Raw genomic sequence first — 20,568 nt, forward strand, 5'->3', positions numbered from 1 at the left:
AACATATCTTCTTTGAAAAGAGTAAAGGAGAATGTATTACCATTCATCCAGTGTGGAAGTGGTCAAAAGTGTTGAAGGCGATTAGCAATTAAATACTATTGAAATAGATTTTACGCATAACTACAAACAATACAAATATTATAGTGAATTATTGTAAGAATATTGCTCAGATTGTAGTGAACACGAACACGAGTGGGGACAATCGAATGTACTTACTTACTTACTCACTTACTTTCGCCTGTTACTCTTAATGGAGCATAGGCCGCTGACCAGCATTCTCCAACACACTCTGTCCTGGGCCTTCCTTTCTTGTTCTATCCAATTTTTTTTAATTTTTTTCACGTCTGTCTCCATTTCTCGGCGTAATGTGTTGTTTGGTCTTCCTCTTCTCCTTTGGCCTTGAGGATTCCATGTGAGGGCTTGTCTTGTGACGCAGTTGGGTGCTTCCCTCAATGTGTGTCCTATCCACTTCCAACGCTTCTTCCTGATTTCTTCCACCGCTGGGATCTGGTTTGTTCTCTCCCATAGTAGGTTGTTGCTAATAGTGTCTGGCCAACTGATCCGAAGTATTTTGCGTAGACAACTGTTAATAAACACCTGTATCTTCTGGATGATGGCTTTCGTAGTTCTCCGAGTTTCTGCCCCATACAGTAGAACTGTCTTGACATTTGTATTGAAAATCCTGACCTTGGTGTTGGTTGACAGTTGTTTTGAGTTCCAGATGTTCTTCAGTTGTAAATATACTGCTCTTGCTTTACCGATCCGCTCTTTCGTATCTGCATCAGATCCACCGTGTTCATTAACGATGCTGCTCAGATATGTAAAAGTTTATACATCTTCCAAATCTTCGTCAACTGTGATTGGGTTGGTGCATGCTGTGTTGTATCGGAGAATCTTGCTTTCCTTTTTGTGTATATTGAGACCTACTGCTGTTGGGGCTGCTGCTACATTGATCGTTTTCTCCTGCATATGTTGTTGCATTTGGGATAGAAGGGCCAGATCATCTGCGAAGTTTAGATCGTCTAACTGCATCCTAGAAGTCCACTGTATCCCGTGTTTCCCTTCAGATGTTGATGTCTTCATGATCCAGTTGATCACCAGGAGGAAGAGGAAGGGTGAGAGTAAGCAACCTTGCCTAACACTGGTCTTCACTTCGAACGACTTTGTCAACTGTCCTCCATGCACAATTTTGCAGTGTAATCCATCATATGAACTCTGTATGATATTGACTATCTTCTGAGGCACGCCGTAGTGTCGAAGAAGTTTCCATAGTGTTGTTCTGTCCACGCTATCAAATGCCTTTTCGTAGTCAATGAAGTTGATGTAGAGTGATGAATTCCATTCAATTGATTGTTCCACAATGATCCGTAGAGTTGCGATTTGATCTGTACACGATCTATCCTTACGGAATCCTGCCTGTTGGTCACGAAGTTGGGCGTCTACGCAGTCCTTCATCCTGTTTAACAGTACCCTGTTGAAGACTTTCCTCGGTATTGAGAGAAGAGTGATGCCCCTGTAGTTATCACACTTGCTGAGATCGCCTTTCTTCGGTATTTTGATCAGAAGTCCTTCTTTCCAGTCTGTTGGTACTTCTTCCTCATCCCAAATCTTATTGAAGAGAATGTGGAGTATCCTTGCAGTTGCCACTGCGTCTGCTTTCTGTGTCTCTGCTGGAATGTTGTCTGTCCCTGCTGCTTTGCCACTCTTGATTTGTCTGATGGTCATGCTGATTTCTTCAATTGTTGGTGGGCCAACATTGATTGGGAGGTCCGTGGGTGCTGCTTCGATGTTGGGTGGGTTCAGTGGAGCTGGTCGATTCAAGAGTTCTTTGAAGTGTTCTACCCACCTGTTTTGTTGCTCTTCAATGTTGGTGATTACCTCGCCTTCCTTGCTTTTCACTGGTCGTTCTGGTTTGCGGCGATTTCCAGAGAGTTTCTTTGCCGTGTCATACAATTGTCTCATGTTTCTTTCTCTTGCAGCCTTTTCCGCCGTCGTTGCTAAATCTTCCACATATTTACGTTTGTCGGTTCTGATGCTCCTCTTCACTTGTTTGTTAACTTCTGTGTATTCAGCTTGTGCCTTGGCTTTTTCTGCTCTTGTTCGACTAGTATTGATTGCTGCTTTCTTGTTCCTCCTTTCTTGAATCTTATCCAGTGTATCAACAGTAATCCACTCCTTCTGATGGTACTTCTTGTGGCCCAGGACCTCATGACGTGTTGAAGTGATTGCCTCTTTGATCCCATTCCAGTTGCTCTCCATAGTAGTTCCTTCTCCATTGATTAGATCATGAAAGGCCTGGAACTTGTTGCTGAGGACTATCTTGAATTTGTTGAGTTTGTCAGTGTCCTGAAGAAAGTCCGTATTGAACATTTGTGATGTTGTCCGCCCCATTGTCCAGTGCTTCTTGAGTTTCAATTTCATCTTGGCGACCAGCGAGTGATGATCTGAGGCTATATCACCTCCTCTCTTGGTTCTCACGTCCTCTATAGTCCTCCTGAACGTTTTGTTGATGCAGATATGGTCAATTTGGTTTTGTGTAGAGTGATCCGGTGAAGTCCATGTGGTTTTGTGTATGCGTTTATGTGGGAATATGGTGCCGCCTATGACCAGTTTATTGAAGGCACATAAGTTTGCAAACCTCTCACCATTTTCGTTTCTTTCTCCCAGTCCGTGTCGTCCCATGACGTCTTCATATCCAGTGTTATCCACTCCAACCTTGGCATTGAAATCTCCCATCAGAATGGTCAGGTCCTTTGTTGGGCACTTCTCGATGATTGACTGCAGCCTATTGTAGAATTGATCTTTAGCGTCTTCATTGTAGTCGTTGGTAGGCGCATAGCATTGGATGATGTTCATTGAAATACCCTCTTTCTTTGTTTTGAAGGAGGCTTTGATGATCCTTGGTCCATGAGATTCCCATCCTATAAGTGCCTTTTGTGCTTGTTTGGACAGCATCAATGCAACTCCTTGTGTATGTGGTGCATTTTCTTCTTCATGGCCGGAGTATAACAGGAGCTCTCCTGTAGTTAGTCGTTGTTGTCCAACTTGTGTCCAATGTGTTTCACTGATAATAAGTACCTCTAGGTTGTATCTTCTCATTTCTGCAGCAATTTGGAAGGCTCTCCCGGTGTCCCACATTGTACGAACATTCCATATACTTAAATAAATGGTTGCTCTGGTTGTCATAAAGGGCATCGGTCTCGTAACTTCCGAAGGAATTCGGCTTTCATCATGAGGCGTCATAGTTCTTCTAAATGAAGACCTTCTAACTCCCAGGGCAGAGTTTAGAAGGATTGAATAATTCTTTCTGGATAGCGTCTTTTTAGCGAGTTAGTTTTCTACGGGATGGGGACGCTAACCCCGTGCCCAACCCTCCTCCTTTATCCGGGCTTGAGACCAGCAGTAGCCCCCGGAGGGACTCCAGGCGGAGTTTTTGACACGAAATTTCAGGAGTTGTTCATAAAATCTAACAACCATATAGTAAATGCTTAATTTGCAAAATGTCCATCAATTGTCTCAAAATGACTCAGACTTCATTGTTCTTACATTTTCATACAAATTGCATTCTGTTTCCATTCTTTACTGTTCGATCCCTTTGTTTCTCTGCTGCCAGACATTCTGTTCTCGACTAGCGTCATATACTACTTATGTTGATATAAGTAGCACACACCACAATCTCAAGTAGAAAATTATTTACTGTAACCAGATATACAGTACTAATTGAAGCAAATGACCATTATCTTATGATATAATTATCTAAGCTGATCACTTTTTATTGGGAGGAAAGTGGTTGATACAGAATACTCTTAAGAACTATTCTATATGCGTAATAACATGAAATATTTTTAAACATTGTAAGCATTTGCATTATGTAGGAAGTACTAAGACTGAATCCAGTAACCATCCACGCATATGCTTAATTTATAGATCGCCGTCTTTACATAGCATCCGTGATTGTCACCTAAAGAGTAAAATATACCTTAAGCCGTAGCATTTGGAATAAACCAAGTATACTATACACTAATTAAAATGAATTAATTACAGTTATCTAAAATTCGCATTAAATTTTTAGTTATATGTATATATGATACATTCTGGTCACTAAAATTTGTTAGTTATGCAACGACCAGCACCAACAATAACAGAATGATTCAAACAATTGTGCATTGTAATAACAGTGAATTATTAAATAAACGACAAACGAGACGATTCCATATGTTACTTAAAAATGAATTTTAAATCAATCAATAAATACATCTTCTAAATGATGCAAAATAACTTAGGACTCTTGAAACAATGCGGACAATAATGTTTGAACCATTTGACTAGATATTTTCACTGTCTTATATAAAATATAACTATATTCAATAAAATAAAGTCACCGTTGAGTGAAAGCAATTTAACTTACAAGGAAAGTAGTAGCACTCTTTCCAAGCATTGTTGTAGAATTTGATAAAAAATTTGTATCACAAGTAGGATTGACTGTTATCAGATTATTGTTATTACCAAACAGTACAGTATTTGTAATAGCACTAGTAGTACTAGTAGTAGTGGTATTAACAGTTCCCGTTAGTAAAGTATCATCATTACTTGTAGCAGATATTGTTGAATCAGAAAACATCACATCTGATAATATAAGATGAAGATTGGCCAATTCACAATTCTCATCAATTGTATCTTTGACATTATTTTGTGTTTTTACTAAGGTTGATATTTTTGCCTGATGTGAACTGTTTGTTGGCGATGATAATAACATTTCATTGTCAACTGTCACAGAACCGGTAACAACATTATGAATCATATCATTGTTATGTGAGTTCAGTGAAGATGGTGATATTGATCGAATAAACATTCGCATCAATGACAACTGATAAGAAACATAACCGTTTAAAAATCTCATATAAGGTTCCTATAAAAATGAATAAAAAAATATGAAGAGAAAAAGTAATTAGTAAACAATAGAAAAAACAGGATGCATGTACATCCAGCTGATGAGTCCCAAGTAGGACGAGACACATTTCCTGGATTCCACTACTAGCCACCATCTATCTTTGCTTACAATAGAAAAAGATACATTCTACTTATCTTCATTCAAGATACTTGAAATGACTCGTTCTTTTCTAAGTTCAACGTAGTTTCAATGTGTAAGTAACGTATTTCATACAATAGCTTCGATCTTTTTTTCACTGAATAAGTGGGTGAATTCTCCATAATAGAGCATACTCCTTTTTTAGATTTCATTTCTTGCGATAACTTTCAACGTATTTGTGTTTATCATACTACAGGCTTTAGTCAACTACACTGACATATCCATAGTGAACAGTTGTAACTAACTTCATACTCTTGGAACAAAATCTAGGATGAATATTATATTGTAATGTGAGGAATCTGTCCACTAAACAATCGAAAAAAAGACTGAAAAAGCTGTACATAACACACTAATTGAACATTGAAAACTTGACAGATAACCACAACCTCCTCTGTTTGTTATCACTTTCAATTGTTACACTAAACAACTATGACAGATGATAACATGAAAAATTTTCTTTATAAAGAAAACCAGTATAAAAAGTATAAGAAGGAGAAACAGAAATCGAATTTAAAATATGACTTGCATTAATTCTTTTTATAAGTGGATAGATATAAAGAATGATTTCAACCAGGATAATCTACAAATTTCCAACATCTAACCTCTTTGAATACATACACAAGAGTGTGATTCATTTTGTTTAATTAATTTTGATTAATAAAGTTTTAGATAAACATTGTGCATAAATTATTGGTTGGAATAAAACTTATACAAAGATAGAAAACAATTTCCATAGTAGAGTAAAAGTAATAAATACTGTGGAGAAATGTAGTCCCAAATGTTGTAACTTTTAGGTTTTTTTTATAAACATACTAATTTTATGCATAACACGGAGATCTTCAAGAAGGATGTATAAAACAATTATTTTCATTGGAACAAATAATTAAGAGTACTTTTAGCAGTCATTCAAGTTTAAGGAAGATTGTATGTACCAATGCCCAAGGTTGAACTTGATAGTTTTGAACAAATTAACCATTGGGTAGCAAGTTAATAATGAATACATTTTTTGTAATATCTCAATGAGTAGAAAAATGTATTTTTGACATTGGGTGACTTAATGTAATGTAATGGTCAAAAGATTTATTTATTCTGAACAAGTGGATTACATTAAGCCATAAGACGTCACAAATACTATTTTCTACTAATTGGGATATCACAAAAAAATTCATGATAGAATCAACCCAAAAAACATGTGAAGTGGAAGAATTATTTTAATTTCGGAGACAACTTATATCAATGAGTGACTTGAACTAGACAGATATAAAACTAGTGAGCAACAAACCCCAGGAGTACTCACTCAGGACCGACTAAAGATAGATATGAACTATCTTCACTATTGAGTAATATCTACGAACACCATTTCCCGACAATAATCATATGTTCACTAGTAACCAAGTGTAAGAATTACTTTCAACATACGAATGAAAAGACCTAACTGACTAGCATCAAATACATCAAGAGTTCGACAGATATCATCTATGAAACGGCATGAGCACTAGGCACTTCCACAAAAAGAGTTTAGAATCTTAAACTGACATACCAATCAATAGGGTTTAACGAGTCAATAAATCAATTCAAAGTTGTGAGTGAACGTTGCTAAGGGGCCCAATACCAAAACAAAACAACTGTTCTGGTCTTCAATTATTGTAAAGATGAATTTGGTAGTTCATATGAATTATTCAATCTGTTTATTTCATTCTATAATGTTTATTATTCATATAACGCAACAGTTAATAATTAATTAGTTCATGAAATGTACCTGAAGTTCTCAAAATAAATATTGACTTGAAGTTACTAGATTATTAATCAGAAATTCAAACACTTCAGGGAAAAACAACAATAAATTTGTCGATAAGATATTAGAATTACTCACAACGATAAGATTATCAAAGTAGATTTTAATATTCATTCCTTATTTTGAATGTTATTATTATTGCGTCAGACCATTTCCTTTAAGTGAAATCTTAGTATTGTATTTGTTTTGACATAAATAAATACCTTTCTAATGTTAACCAAGTAATTATTTTTCAGTAAAACTTATGTATCAAGAAAAATCTCAGTTATGAATACATTATTTCAACAAGTTTTGTTTGTAACTTATTTAACAGGATACATGCTCGCACCATAAATAATGTCTGAGGACCACTGATACTGTGGTATGTGCTTCTGATGTCGATAGATATAAGTAGTATGCATCATTAATTGGACGTGAAATGCCTAGAGGCAAAAAGTTAAGGAAGTCGAAATTAAGAGAAAGAGAACAGAGAATAATTGTTGTAGAAACGAAAAAAACAATGAAGTCTTAGACGATTGATTGACATTTTGCAAATGAAGTATCTACTGTAAGGTTCTCAGATTTCACTAAGATGTTTTGTAATTTTGTATTCAAATACATTCTCGTTTACTACGACACTACTCGAATGTCTAAGGAGAAATGGAATGTGGGAGACTAGAAATTATAATCTAGTCGATCGGCTTAGCCACTAAGTCAACGTTTCACGTGACAGAAAGTAATATCTGAATATGACAGCAGTATGATTTAAATAAATATTGGCTTAATATGGATTATAAGGAATAAAATCTAAATATACAGCATGCTTGTATGATTCCATTAAAGTTTCCATCTATTGGAGAATAAGTATGTATGATGAAAATCTTGTATGTAGATTTTCAAACTATATCAGAGAATAACATCAGTTGAAGGTCATTTTAAAACTAAATAAACATGAAAATATACTTTATACGAATATTCGTCAAGATTAGAACGAATAGTTTGGCAGAAATCGGGCGCCGAGTATAGAGAAGTCATTGTACGTGAAAATCATCAAAGATTATTTTAATTTTGATTATTACCTTGAAGAGGTCCAGACAAGTTATCTGGACGAAACGTTGGAATTATTTAATTTTCACTCGCTCAGATTATTTTAAATATAATTTTCACATATAACAAAAATATACTGTTTTCTTCCTCCATAAGTTTGGGACCTATTTAGTAGTCTTCAACCATTATATTCTGTAATGTTATGCGTGTACGCTATACTAGGGAGTTTCAAATCAGCACGAAATTGTCGTTTATATGTGATAATAACTTCTTTTTAAATAGTTTTTCACTTTATTATATTATTTATTTAAATCCATAGTATGAAAATCACTTATTTTGGAATGACATTGCTTTAAAAGAAAAAAATTGAAGACAATACCAAGAGATATTTCTCCTAGTTGTAAAAGAATCAAGATCAAGATTTATACTATAGACACGTTAAGTATTCATATTATATACCAAATGTTCTGTCAAATAAGTAATTAACGAATAAAGATGAACCACGGATTTTATACACGTACACACACATATATATATAAGCATAAATAAGGTTTCAGTTATTGGTATATACACATCTACATTATTGGAAATATATAACACTCAGAATAGAATATATATAATCAAATGATAAATATTCTTTGGTACAATCACAGCAGGTAAATTGACTGTATAGTGTAACGATTCACAACGAAATGTGGGAAATCAATTACACTTATCAGTAACGAATTTCATGTACTAGTTAAGAAAATTTACCATAATTTTTCAAGGAAAGTATCTATTTCGATTTTTTTTTTAAATGGGGTGGAACGTCTTTACAAAATGAATGCTCACTATCAATAGTAGATGGATACGTCTTTGATTAGTAGTTAGGGTAAATGCTTGTAAAAGAAAATAATGTAGAATATGCTTTTATTATTTAACTGAAAATCATCGATATCTAATTTGAATTAATGAAAAGAAACTGTCGTTGAGATTAGTGGATTTCATTGAAACCATGATCCAATTTTGGACCACCATTAAAAACCTGGAAGCACTGGATGTCCATTCCGTCTCAGTATGGAAATTCTCAGCATTGTGCATTCATGACTCCACAAGCAGGGATCAAACCAAGGACTCGCGCGTGAACGCTTGACATCTAGACCGGTGAGCCGGCATCCAACGTTGTTAATCCACGACGTTGCACAACCACCTCCAATATCAATAAATAAATTAATAATATCGAAAAATGTTTTCTCAGTATAAAACGTATTCAATCAAGACATTTCATCAAATAAAATAATAATAACAAAAACAACTTACTTTATCATCGAATGTACTAAAATTAGCTAATGATTGCAATGATTTAGCTAGCAGTGTGAGGTTACGTTGACATGCTGGTTCACTAGGAAATGCACTGATTAAACCAAACAAGGAAGGTGAAAGTAAAGCTGGACAGATCAGTCGTAAAAATATACAACCAGATATTAAATTATCACAAAATTCTGATCCACGAATTGTTTCTAATGCTTCACGAAATGAACTGAATAAGCGAATGAGTACACTGTAAAAATAGTCAAACAGTAATTTAAAATAAGATTATGCAATCAAAACAAACAAGCAAAAGGTTCGAAAGTATATAACTACATAATACGTTGAATAAAGCTTCTAATCAATCACACAACATACATCGTTATTCAATGAAATAGTGATATACACTTTAATATCATCCAATTGTTTGTTATCAAATTTAACCTTTACACAATCTACTTCATTCATATAGAGATATTTGTGTAGGCCATAGAACTACATAGTTTAAAACACGAACTGATATTAGCTACTACACCATTGAAATCCCGATGCCAGACTGAAATTTCTGGGTTCGATTGGCGTATGAAGTATCGTATATACTTACTGCTTAAGAGTCTCATATTGAGACGACACGGCCATCCAGTGCTTTCAGCTTTTCAATGACGGTCTAGCTAAGAGCAATCAGTGATTTAATTCACATAAGTTTGAATAATTAGTTAAGTATCTCTCTATAATTTTAACTATTAAAGATGCATATATACGTAAAGCAGTTGTAGTATGTGAGCTTGTAAATAGCTATCAATTTATGTTAAATATTAAATTTGTCATGAATAATATGTCAGCTATTCACTATTTATGTACAAAATGTTCTTGGGAGACAAGAGAATACATAAAATAAATGAATCAAGGTATGTTGATGTTTTAAATACTTAACTGAAGTCTACTTTATTTTCTAACTAATTACATTTTCTAAGTACAAGTATAACTTTATTGGAAAGACATGAAGTCGATGAATAAACTAAAACTATTAATCACAATTTCTTATATTGTTATAACAGTAGAGATTTCAATAAATTGCTAACATAAATACTCTTCTTTACACATCCAAGTGAAAAATTACTAAATCACTAAATGAACACAAAGATACCTCATTAATTATTTTATTGTTCTGTTTGTAATATAAAAATGATTACGTTTGATAGAGCGATCGTCAAGGTATACTTAACGCTTAGTTTGTGTAACTTGAGTGAAGAGATCATACAATAATAATCGTTTTTAAGAATATGAATTGATATAATTAATTCAAATATCTTCGTTGCTCCAGTATGCTATCTGTGCAACTGAGTTTCGCAGCTAGCACAACAAATTATCGAGTATCATTGATTAAGGCACTCCATTTGAAGACAGAGTTCACCTTTGCTTGCTTCTTGGCCGTGATTCGTCGAAGTACAGACAAAGAAGGTAATAGAACTTTCACTAAACCTTGTGAGCTAATAACAAACAAATACCTATTAATGAGAATCCATCTCAAGCTTAATAAAACAACATTTTTAACGAAACTAGACAAAAATCAACTCATTTTCGGAGCCGCGCTAAAATTTATTTCTTACCTTCTAAATCACAAACCTCCTAATATTGTATACCCATCTCCATGCATCTATTGATTTCATTCTCCTTTTTCACTTTTATATATTTCCTTCGCTTTGGATGATTTCCTATCTGTATCTGTTATATACTATACCAAACTGTATCGGTTATGTACTGCCTAAAGTTCTGTACTGATTTGTATGTCTGTCTATGTTACACTTGATCTGTAAATGCTCGTTTCAATCGATTTAATGCGTATATTATATCTGTTCTACTAATCAAAACGTCTAGTCGTTAGCGTATTGGTAGTTATCTGATGAATGCATCACTATGATGTGTTATCATTTGAAATATTGATTTAACATATGTTAATTTATCCTAAATCAGCATCCTCTTATCTACTCTAAAAATTCGATTGAAATTCCTATTGCATGGGGACTTTTTTAGTCGCTTCTATTCCAAAGTTTATTACTATCGTTATGGTAACAAGTCAGTCAAGGTATAGAGAAAGATGGAATGTATAAAAATGGGAGAGAACAATGCACAACATGACTGATAAACAAAGGAATATATAAATCAAAGCTAGAAAGTGTGTACAGCCGATAATCAGATTATACATAAGAAGTTTTAATCAATAACATTCAGGTGATACACGTACACACTCAAACATAGGACTCCACAACACATATAACAATGTAAAACAGTAAGATACACAAATAAACATCAGTGATTGTGTTTGTTCATTCACTGTTACAATAAACATTTTAAACAACCCAATGACTTATTATTGTTTTGTCTTCTCTTTAAATAATATTAATAATTAACACTTAACAGAATGATTTGGGTAAGAAAGAAAATATATCCAGAATATAACAGTATATATTTATTAGTTCAAAAATTCTGTTCGCAAATTAAGATGACAATAAAAATCCAGCAACTCCATTACATACATTCTTTATACTGTATTTAGGAAAGTCATGGTGAAGTGGTGCTAGTAATTTTAACCAATCACTTTGCTATTGAATAGTAAGGCGAGTTTAATATACTGAGAATAAGTCGTCATGGTATCCCTGGTTTGTGAATCTTCGGTAAGTCATACAATCAAGCAATATGGGTTTCGGGCGGCTTGAGTAAGCCATATGCAGTCAGTAAGATATATTGACGTTGCTTTAATGATCTAAAGGTTACAGTTGACCCTCTAGTTGTTAAGCATTCAGATGCATCTAATATTGGGAATGTTTCGGTCATTCAGTAGAACGTTCGTATTATCATTACCCTTACTGTTCATCCTATTTCATGTTGCATTGATCTCTTTCGTCTCATTCTTAACTGATACATTCGTCTATCTCAGTTCATATGAATTAATTAACTTAATTACATGTCAATTTAATTTGTTATGCTTTGGATTATCTCGTTTTTGGTAGTTTTGACTGAATTCTGAATAGTATAAGTTGGTATATGTGCGCTCTATCCAGTTTACCCCGATATGGACATTATCATACAAGTTTTAATAGAATTACATTTCGCTATGTTTTGTATTCACAAGATGATATTGTTAATATCACTACAACTATTATTATTAATATTGTTATCTCAATCAGACAGTATTTCTCCTACCATATATTATATTCACATAATTTATTGTAGTTAATTGATTGTTACTCGATACCACACAATAAATTTTCCTAACCTTTCTATTAAATGACCTTTTATTGTATTTAAACCTTAACTGGTGCAAAAGTTCACAAAATTTAGCAGTTTAATTAACTCATTAACACACGAGTAACAGTAATTATGGATTTATTATGGTACAACTTGATGAGAAATTGCCTGAATACAATTCAATACAACCATAACATAGTCTTCTTCCAATTAAATGCACATATCAGGGAAAATTGCTCATATCTTATCAACTGAACTAACATTTAGAAAAAATCAGAGCCCTCAGTTCTTGTACAGGAATAGTTATCTGAACACTTGGTTGTATGTTCTTGGGGTACTTGGTTTTCTATGGACAATTTATGATAAAACACTTATAAAATGACACACTACCCCTCATTTGTTAACTGTAAACTACCATTTTTTTAAATTAACTATAAATATGATTACATAGCTTCAGTAAATGATAACGTCTAAAGAAAAACTCTTTGCTGAATCACGAAGAATTCTTCTTCAACGATGCGACGAAGTTCTATTGTTATAGTAAGGGTTAACCTCTACGATGTATTTGCACTAATCTGATAGATTCTTGACGTTACCAGCTTTTTAAAAAATACATCCGATAACTACTACAAAACTACAGTGTTTTATATGATGGCAAGTTTTCTTACCAGTATAATTAAGCAAACGATAGAAAAACTCAATGAATAGATTATATCTTTCAATAGCCATGATCAGATCGTCATCAATTTTAAGATATTCGAAAGAAAGAAAGTAAGACCACCACCAACTGTCTCTGATTTAAAAGAAGAGACTAATAGAAAGGTTTTATGTTTGTGACTAAAGAAAACACTTTGTTTATAAAGTTTCACTCCAGTCATTGTAGTTTTCTGAAACTGCAGGACACATTCTAAAGAATATTAAGACTGAAAATGATATTGTCGGAAATGCCAATCAATTCCAGTACTTCCAGTTTTTCCATGGTGGTCTAGCTTCAATTGGCTAGTGAATTCGCTCATAAAAATTCTGCTTTAATTCTGGTATAGTACAAAGGTCACATTTTGACGGGATTTAATCAAATTGTCACATTCTACAGTATATCCGACAAAACTGAGTAGGAATGGTAACAGTCAAATAGAAAGCGAGTACCAATAGTCGTCACCACTGTAAATGACAATTGTTTGTTAGCATTTACGTAATTAAATAAGTTTAATGAAGTACGTTTACTAGCATAACACATCCTCGTGGTATCTGTTATACAGTGAAACATATATGAAATTTCTTCCCCAATGAAACTAAAGTAAATCTGTATAGTTCAAATGATCTTTAAGTGCGTCAATATTTCAGAATTTGTACATGAGTTCAGTCACACTAATATCTATCTAAATCTGATGAACAGACAACGAGTCTAGGTACTAAATTGAGTATAGACAGTAAAACCAAAAAAAATTACTCAATACAAATGATTATTACCTTGGGAAATAATTCAAACTGGATTGAATAGCTCGCCAAACAACATCAAAATATCTTAACAGCATTATTTGATTGCCAATTAAAGTGCCAGTTATTATTGATCGATGGTTTTTTAACATATTTCCGGGTGATAAAGCATATGCAGCAGTATCAGTTGCATTCAGTGAACCACCAGTACATTGAGTTGAAGATAGTTTTTCTGGATCAACTTCCCAAGGTGTAAAACATGTTAGTACACGTTGTATTAACAAGTGAAATAAATGATGAAGATACTGAAAAAGATTTAATAAAAACAAATTGAAAGAGAGAATTTAGTTTTTTAAGGGTCCTCTGAGCAAGATAGTTTATTTTTGCACCTATCACTTTCATTATGGAAAAAATCTTCATCACTCACCCACATTTATATGAAGCTAGTGTTGAAGAACTTGTTCAGAATAATAATAAATGCTCTGTAATCAAATCCTTATTCTTTCAACTAGGATATCATGTCAATGTGGATTTATCATTAAAATAGAGAACAGTTGTTGCCAAAATAAAGTATGGATTTAATACAGTTGTGGAATTCCTAATCAAATCAAATAATAACCACAAAGTGCTTTCCATTCAGAACTGCAAACAGTAAGACAAAATAGCAAACATGGAGCAATCTTTTGCAATAATCTATCGTGTCAACAGCAGTCTACCTAATTCCGTCAGACTGCAAATCCTACAGACAGCTGAAGCAATTGCTATTCGGATCAAAAAGCCAGAGCTTTGTATCCAAAAGAAGTATGTTCAGCCACTCCTTTTACCCTGGCCAACTAGCTAATAATCAATCTTATAATGTGGTGACGTAATCTGATTAATGTTATTATTATTATTATTATTATTACCGATATTATTATTATTGTCTTTACATTTGATAACCCTTTTTGAGGAATTTATTCAATATCCACCCCTGAATCTACTATATTTGACCTAATTATTTTACATATTACGTAATTTCCGATTTGTAATCACAATATTCTCTCTCTCTCTCTCTCTCTCTTACTCCATGTTGACCATATTTATTCTGATAATTTATCTCACGATTTCATTTCGCTTATAAACTGATTCAAGTTAACGCTTCATATTAGTCAGCCCCAACATTAACAATTTTATTTATATAACAAACAATTCCTGATTCACATATTACAATTTCCAAATGATGTACTCTGCTTTAAGGCTGGCCAATTTTATGGATTATTAATCTGGATTTATAATTCTAGAACCTGATGTATTTTATTTTATTTGAACACATATATATTGGTACAGGAGTGCGCCAAACATATATGCGCCACACAATTTCAGTTCATTAATTGCGTGTGGGCTGCGTTACTGCCCGGGTGCCCAGACCGAAGCAGGTGGTTATCTTAGGGGGCCACACCCCCAGCCTTTGACCTAAAGGTCTAACCCACAAGGCAGTGGAGCATCGTAAGGAGATGCAGTCCCATGGTTTTAATGCAGTTTGAGAATATAGACAAGTTTTCCCAAGAGATACTATCAAATTTCAATTAAAAAACAAAATGATTACAGACGTTGTCATATAAAAGTCTTAGTAAGTGTTGTGAGACAAATACGATATGACTGATCAGAAGTTTATATTGATTCCTATTATTTAATACAAAAGAAGCTTGGAAACAACTTGTATTTATCAACAACTTGTATGTGATAAAAAGGCATGAAAAAGACATATCATATTATGCAAATCACAAAAATAACTAGGCATCATTTCCAGAATAGTATCAATATTTTAAATCTCTTGAATGAAAATTCAGTTAACAGATTTTCAGAATTCATTTGAAAAAATTTAAACTAGCTCTTTGAGGATGATTCCATCCCTGTTTCATCCGTAGTTACTCAAGTGTAATTGGTTATTTACTGTGTCTGCTTTATTCAGTGAAGTGATTGGACAGTCGCACAACCCCCAGATCTGGAGAATAATCTGCCAACATAGACTGCTCGGTTGTTTTTTTAGTGCATCTGGCTTTAATATTGTAATTGTAAATAACTGTTGTTTACTACTGATAATCGTTTTATTTATTTTTGTATTCTTTCCTGATTTGTACGTTCCTACACAAACTGTAATCCTTTTTAAATGGTGTGGATCTGCTACATTTCCTATATCCCGATATCTGTGGGCTGTTTCAAGTTCTAGTAGTTTCAGGGTTGTTCAACAACAATCTCTGAATTATCCTAGGACAACTGATCGCTTTTCAAGCTTTGAATGTCTCAACAAAGGGTTTCTTATGCTAATGCTTGTAGGAATGTAATTCTTCACGCAAAATGTCAAATAAAGGTTTTGGTATAAACTAAATACTGCTATTGTATCCGGCGGTTGATTGGATGTCATCTCCAGTTTGGAAGCGAAAAAAGACTGAGTACAGTAGGAATCACAGTTATCTTTCCTAATATCTTTTTTATATAGTCCTACTATTTCTATGGATAATTTGCTAACTATTCATTGGGATTTGTTGCCTAAATATTGATATTCCTATTTCAGCTTCTTCCTCTTCTGCCCTGTCTCTTTCTTAGTAGAATATATTTTAATAGACAATTACACCTAGATTTCATGTGTATAACAACCAATCTCGTCTGAATACTTGTACCGAATGGAATGAAATTTTATTGTTCAGATGACCTTTGTTCGCAATTTTGACCTTTAAATATTACTTCGACCTTTTACCCAAAGAATACTTGCTACTAGGTAATTGGTCAACAACTAAATAGAAAATGTTCCATTGTACTAACTGAATAAAACAATTGAATTTGAATTGGTTCGGATTATCCCATTATCGATATCTGACTTATATTTGACCAGCCTTGGTTGGCATATGTACATCTTGTACGCATCACCTCGATACAAAATAGAATCAACTTATCTCATTGGCTATATTAAGACAATTCTCACAGGATGTACATATGCCAATCAAGATTGGTCAAATTTCAGTCAAAAATAACAACAACGGGATAATTCAAACTATTTCGAATACAAATTCACTTGGTATTGTTTGGATTGTATCTTCCCATTGGGGTTTAAGACTGCAATTGATCAGTCTGTTATTGGCATATGTGCATACTGTACGTATGCCTCGATATTGCTTTAATTCACAAACTTCTTGTAAGCAATGATAGATGCCAATAGCAAACTGATCAATTGCAGTCTTAAACCTCAATGGGAAGATACAATCCAAACAATATCAAGTGAATTTAAATTCACCCCATTGCACAAGCAAGTGCTTATGGGGACCCGCTAGTTGAGTGGATAACGCGATGGCGTTTGAAGCGAATGGTACTGGGTTCAAGTCGCAGAGTGAACATCAACTCTGAGATGTAGGTACATCCAGCTGATGAGTCCCACCCAGGACGAAACGCGCGTCCTGGATTCCAGTGCTAGCCACTATCCATCATTGCTTACATTTCGAATACAGTCAAAACGCATACTCGTTGCAAAAGTGAGTGGCTAACGTGGATAGCGCGATAATATTTGAACCAAAAGGTATTGAGTTCAAGTCTCAGAGTGAACATAAACTCTGAGGTACAGGTAAATGCAGTTTAAGAGTACCAAACAGGACGGCAAGTACATCTTTTGTCCCACTGCTAGCCACATTCCATAATGTATATAGAATGAATTATTTTTTAACAGAAAGTCTAGATATTTATTAGTTTGATGATTAAAAATAATATTCACTTTTATTACTATAATTATTTTCTGATTGGGAATAATTTATATTTTCTTATATTCAGTTCCCCTTCTAATTCCAGGAACTATCGAACATATCATCCAGCATTGAAAATATGGAATTAATGTCACAAAAAAATGAGGTAAAACCTTAAAGGAAAATTTGTAAGCTCACTTACAGCTACATAAAATAAGTAATAAGGATTAGCGGATAACCTTAAACATGGATCTAAGTTTCCCTATTAAGTACAGCGTTCATTTATACTAATGAGGGAAGTCAAGAATCAAACTATAGATTCATATGATAAAACACTACAGGTTGAGTAAATAGATTTGTAGAAAAACGAATCACTTCGAAAACTGACTTTTGAACCAAATATCAAATGGTCATGGACACTAAAACACAAGGATTGGAGAAAGTTCCTCTATCATTTTCATTATATGTTAGCTTTATTAATACCTACATCCTTAAGTATTGATATGAATTTTGACCACACATTCCCTTTCAGCTGAGATATTATTTCTAATTCATTAAAATATACCGTATATCTAAAAATAATGAATCGATAATCTTCACAGAAAACATCAGTACCAGATGTTATTAAGCAAATATGCAACCAAATCATAAGAATAAGATATTAAGATAACTCAACTAATTCAACATAAAGAAACGGATCCAGTTATTTATTCTGTTGACACCATGCGCATTTTATTAAGGTGTCCGTGTCTTTAACAGAACAATTTGTAATGATTTCCCAATATGTACAACACATTTCAGTATAAACGTTTATTTAAAATTACCACTTAATAAAAGAAGCAAGGACAACTTGAACGATTCCGGATTTATTAACCCACTGGCAATTTGTAAAGGGGCATGTAGCCTTGTAGCCTTACTTCAGTCAGTTAGTTACAACGTAGGACCAAGCACATACATTCATCGGTCCAAGTTGCCGCACATCATTAGAACAGCAAGACAAACACCGGATTCATAGAAACATTTAACTCAGTGGTGTAATATATAAAGGGAAGATTTTATGTAAAGATATAGTACAGAAAGAAAGAATTAGTTCGTGGAAAGAATGATATGAAATAATTTTAATCTCATAGTTTAAGGGAAGACAGAGAGTGTATACACCGACGCCATTGTGATCGGTTCTGAGCCATGTCACCAAGAATCTCCAACCATTAGTTACGATAGTCACGTGGACCCCAACCAAGTAGTCTGCATCTACCAACATGGCTCAGACTAGAAGTTAGTGACTTCGAGGACTGATGCCACGTTTTGGTTTGGCCGCCTCCAACTTTCTTTCAACCATCCCCAACACTAATCAGGATCGCGCGTCGTGGTAATCGATGTTCAGGCATAGGCAACACGTGACTCAACAATCTCAGTCGATGAAGGTTCACAATCTCGTCAATCAATTTACCATCATTCCCTAATACCCTGCGTCTAACCTCAGTATTACTTACCTGATGATCCCAGTAGATGCAGGCAATATGTCTAAGGCATCTGTGGTCAAAAACTAGTAGCTTACGAATATCTTCTACTCTTAATGGCCACGTTTTGCAGCCATTTTTGTTACCTTTGATGTGGTGGTCGGGCTTGCCTATCGTGATGAAGCACCCGAGCTATACTATCTGGAACAACCGTTACACAAGGTCCTACCATGCCAGATAGGTCAGTTGAAGAATGGTAAGACTGAAAGCAACAAACCCAATGTTCGAAGGCGAAGCCGTACTGCTGACTGTACAGAGGTGTTACAGCAGTAACCAAATTTCCTTTAAAGGTACCTCCAGAAGAACCCTCCCACTGTGTGGGCAACCGGGAAGTGATAACCGCCTTCATACCTCTAACAGCACTCAAAACCACTGTATTCGTAATCAACCTCTTCCTTCAGTTCCTATCATTCAAGATGTAACCCTTAAGCTTAATCATATGCTTTTAATGGAACACATCTTACAACTATACACCTAGTAGTTAACAGAGCACTCTACAAATGTTTGTGGAAATACCTGATATGTTACATTGAAAGTCACTTTATGAATTGGTATGGATTGGCAATGTGAGAAAGCACCCCCAGCTAATTCAAAAACACTGAAGCAATAAAATCACCCCCATTAATTAATTGTACACTTAGAATTAACATCTAACTAATGCCTATAAAACGCTAATATCCCCCAAACTATCGATATATATATATATATATATATATATATATATATATATAACATGGTACAGAAAAGAGCAGACTATTGCAATACAACACTGAACTTACAGATGAACCGACAAATTTTACATAACATTCTACAGCTTTCGTTGCCATTGTATTTGATCGAAATGCCATTGATTCATTTTCTATAACAAACAATAGATTATGATAAAAATAATTTCTATACTACAAAAGATATTTGCTTAATGTGAATGTGGATATTGTATGGTAAATAGCAACATTGTTACAGCACCTGTAATGACATTTCGAGAAAATAAACGTTTATATCCGTAGTATTCCACTCTTTCTGAAAATGTACTCTAAAAAAAGATTATTACTTCTTGGTTGTATAGGCATAATAAATATTAAAATGTTTATAGGAGTCACTGCCAAGGTTTGACTTGGTAGACTGTTATAAATAAATTAATATGTTTGTAGTGTCACAATGAGTAGAAAAAATAGGTTTTTAAATTTTCTGACGTTTCGTGACTTAGCCACTTCATCATCATCATCAAAATAACACAAAGATGCTTTTCCAACTAAAAAGGAAAGCGAGTAGCCAAAGCTTTTCATATATTGCCCAATCCTACTGACCTCAATAGAAAAGATAACCTCAATATCCATTTGATTTGGACCATCTATCCGAGTTAGCATTTCGGATTCTATTCACATTTCACACTATTATCGTACATAAAAATTCAACTCTAACCTTTCGCACCACAAATGCCACATTTTTCATCCT

General features: G+C 34.0%; 1 protein-coding gene across 1 annotated transcript in view; it reads right to left on the minus strand.

The window, feature by feature from the left end:
• Positions 1-20,568, minus strand: part of RASAL2_4 (Ras GTPase-activating protein nGAP) — a 68,614-nt gene that overhangs the window by 20,098 nt on the left and 27,948 nt on the right. The window contains exons 7-10 of the mRNA XM_051214648.1: positions 19,893-19,972; positions 13,917-14,188; positions 9,210-9,450; positions 4,409-4,909 (exon numbers count right to left, since the gene is read on the minus strand). Coding sequence (XP_051067828.1) covers positions 4,409-4,909; positions 9,210-9,450; positions 13,917-14,188; positions 19,893-19,972 — 1,094 coding nt within the window. The remainder of the gene's footprint in view (positions 1-4,408; positions 4,910-9,209; positions 9,451-13,916; positions 14,189-19,892; positions 19,973-20,568) is intronic.

Source organism: Schistosoma haematobium, chromosome 2 (assembly GCF_000699445.3).
Source record: "Schistosoma haematobium chromosome 2, whole genome shotgun sequence".
In the NCBI taxonomy this organism is placed as follows: Eukaryota; Metazoa; Platyhelminthes; class Trematoda; order Strigeidida; family Schistosomatidae; genus Schistosoma; species Schistosoma haematobium.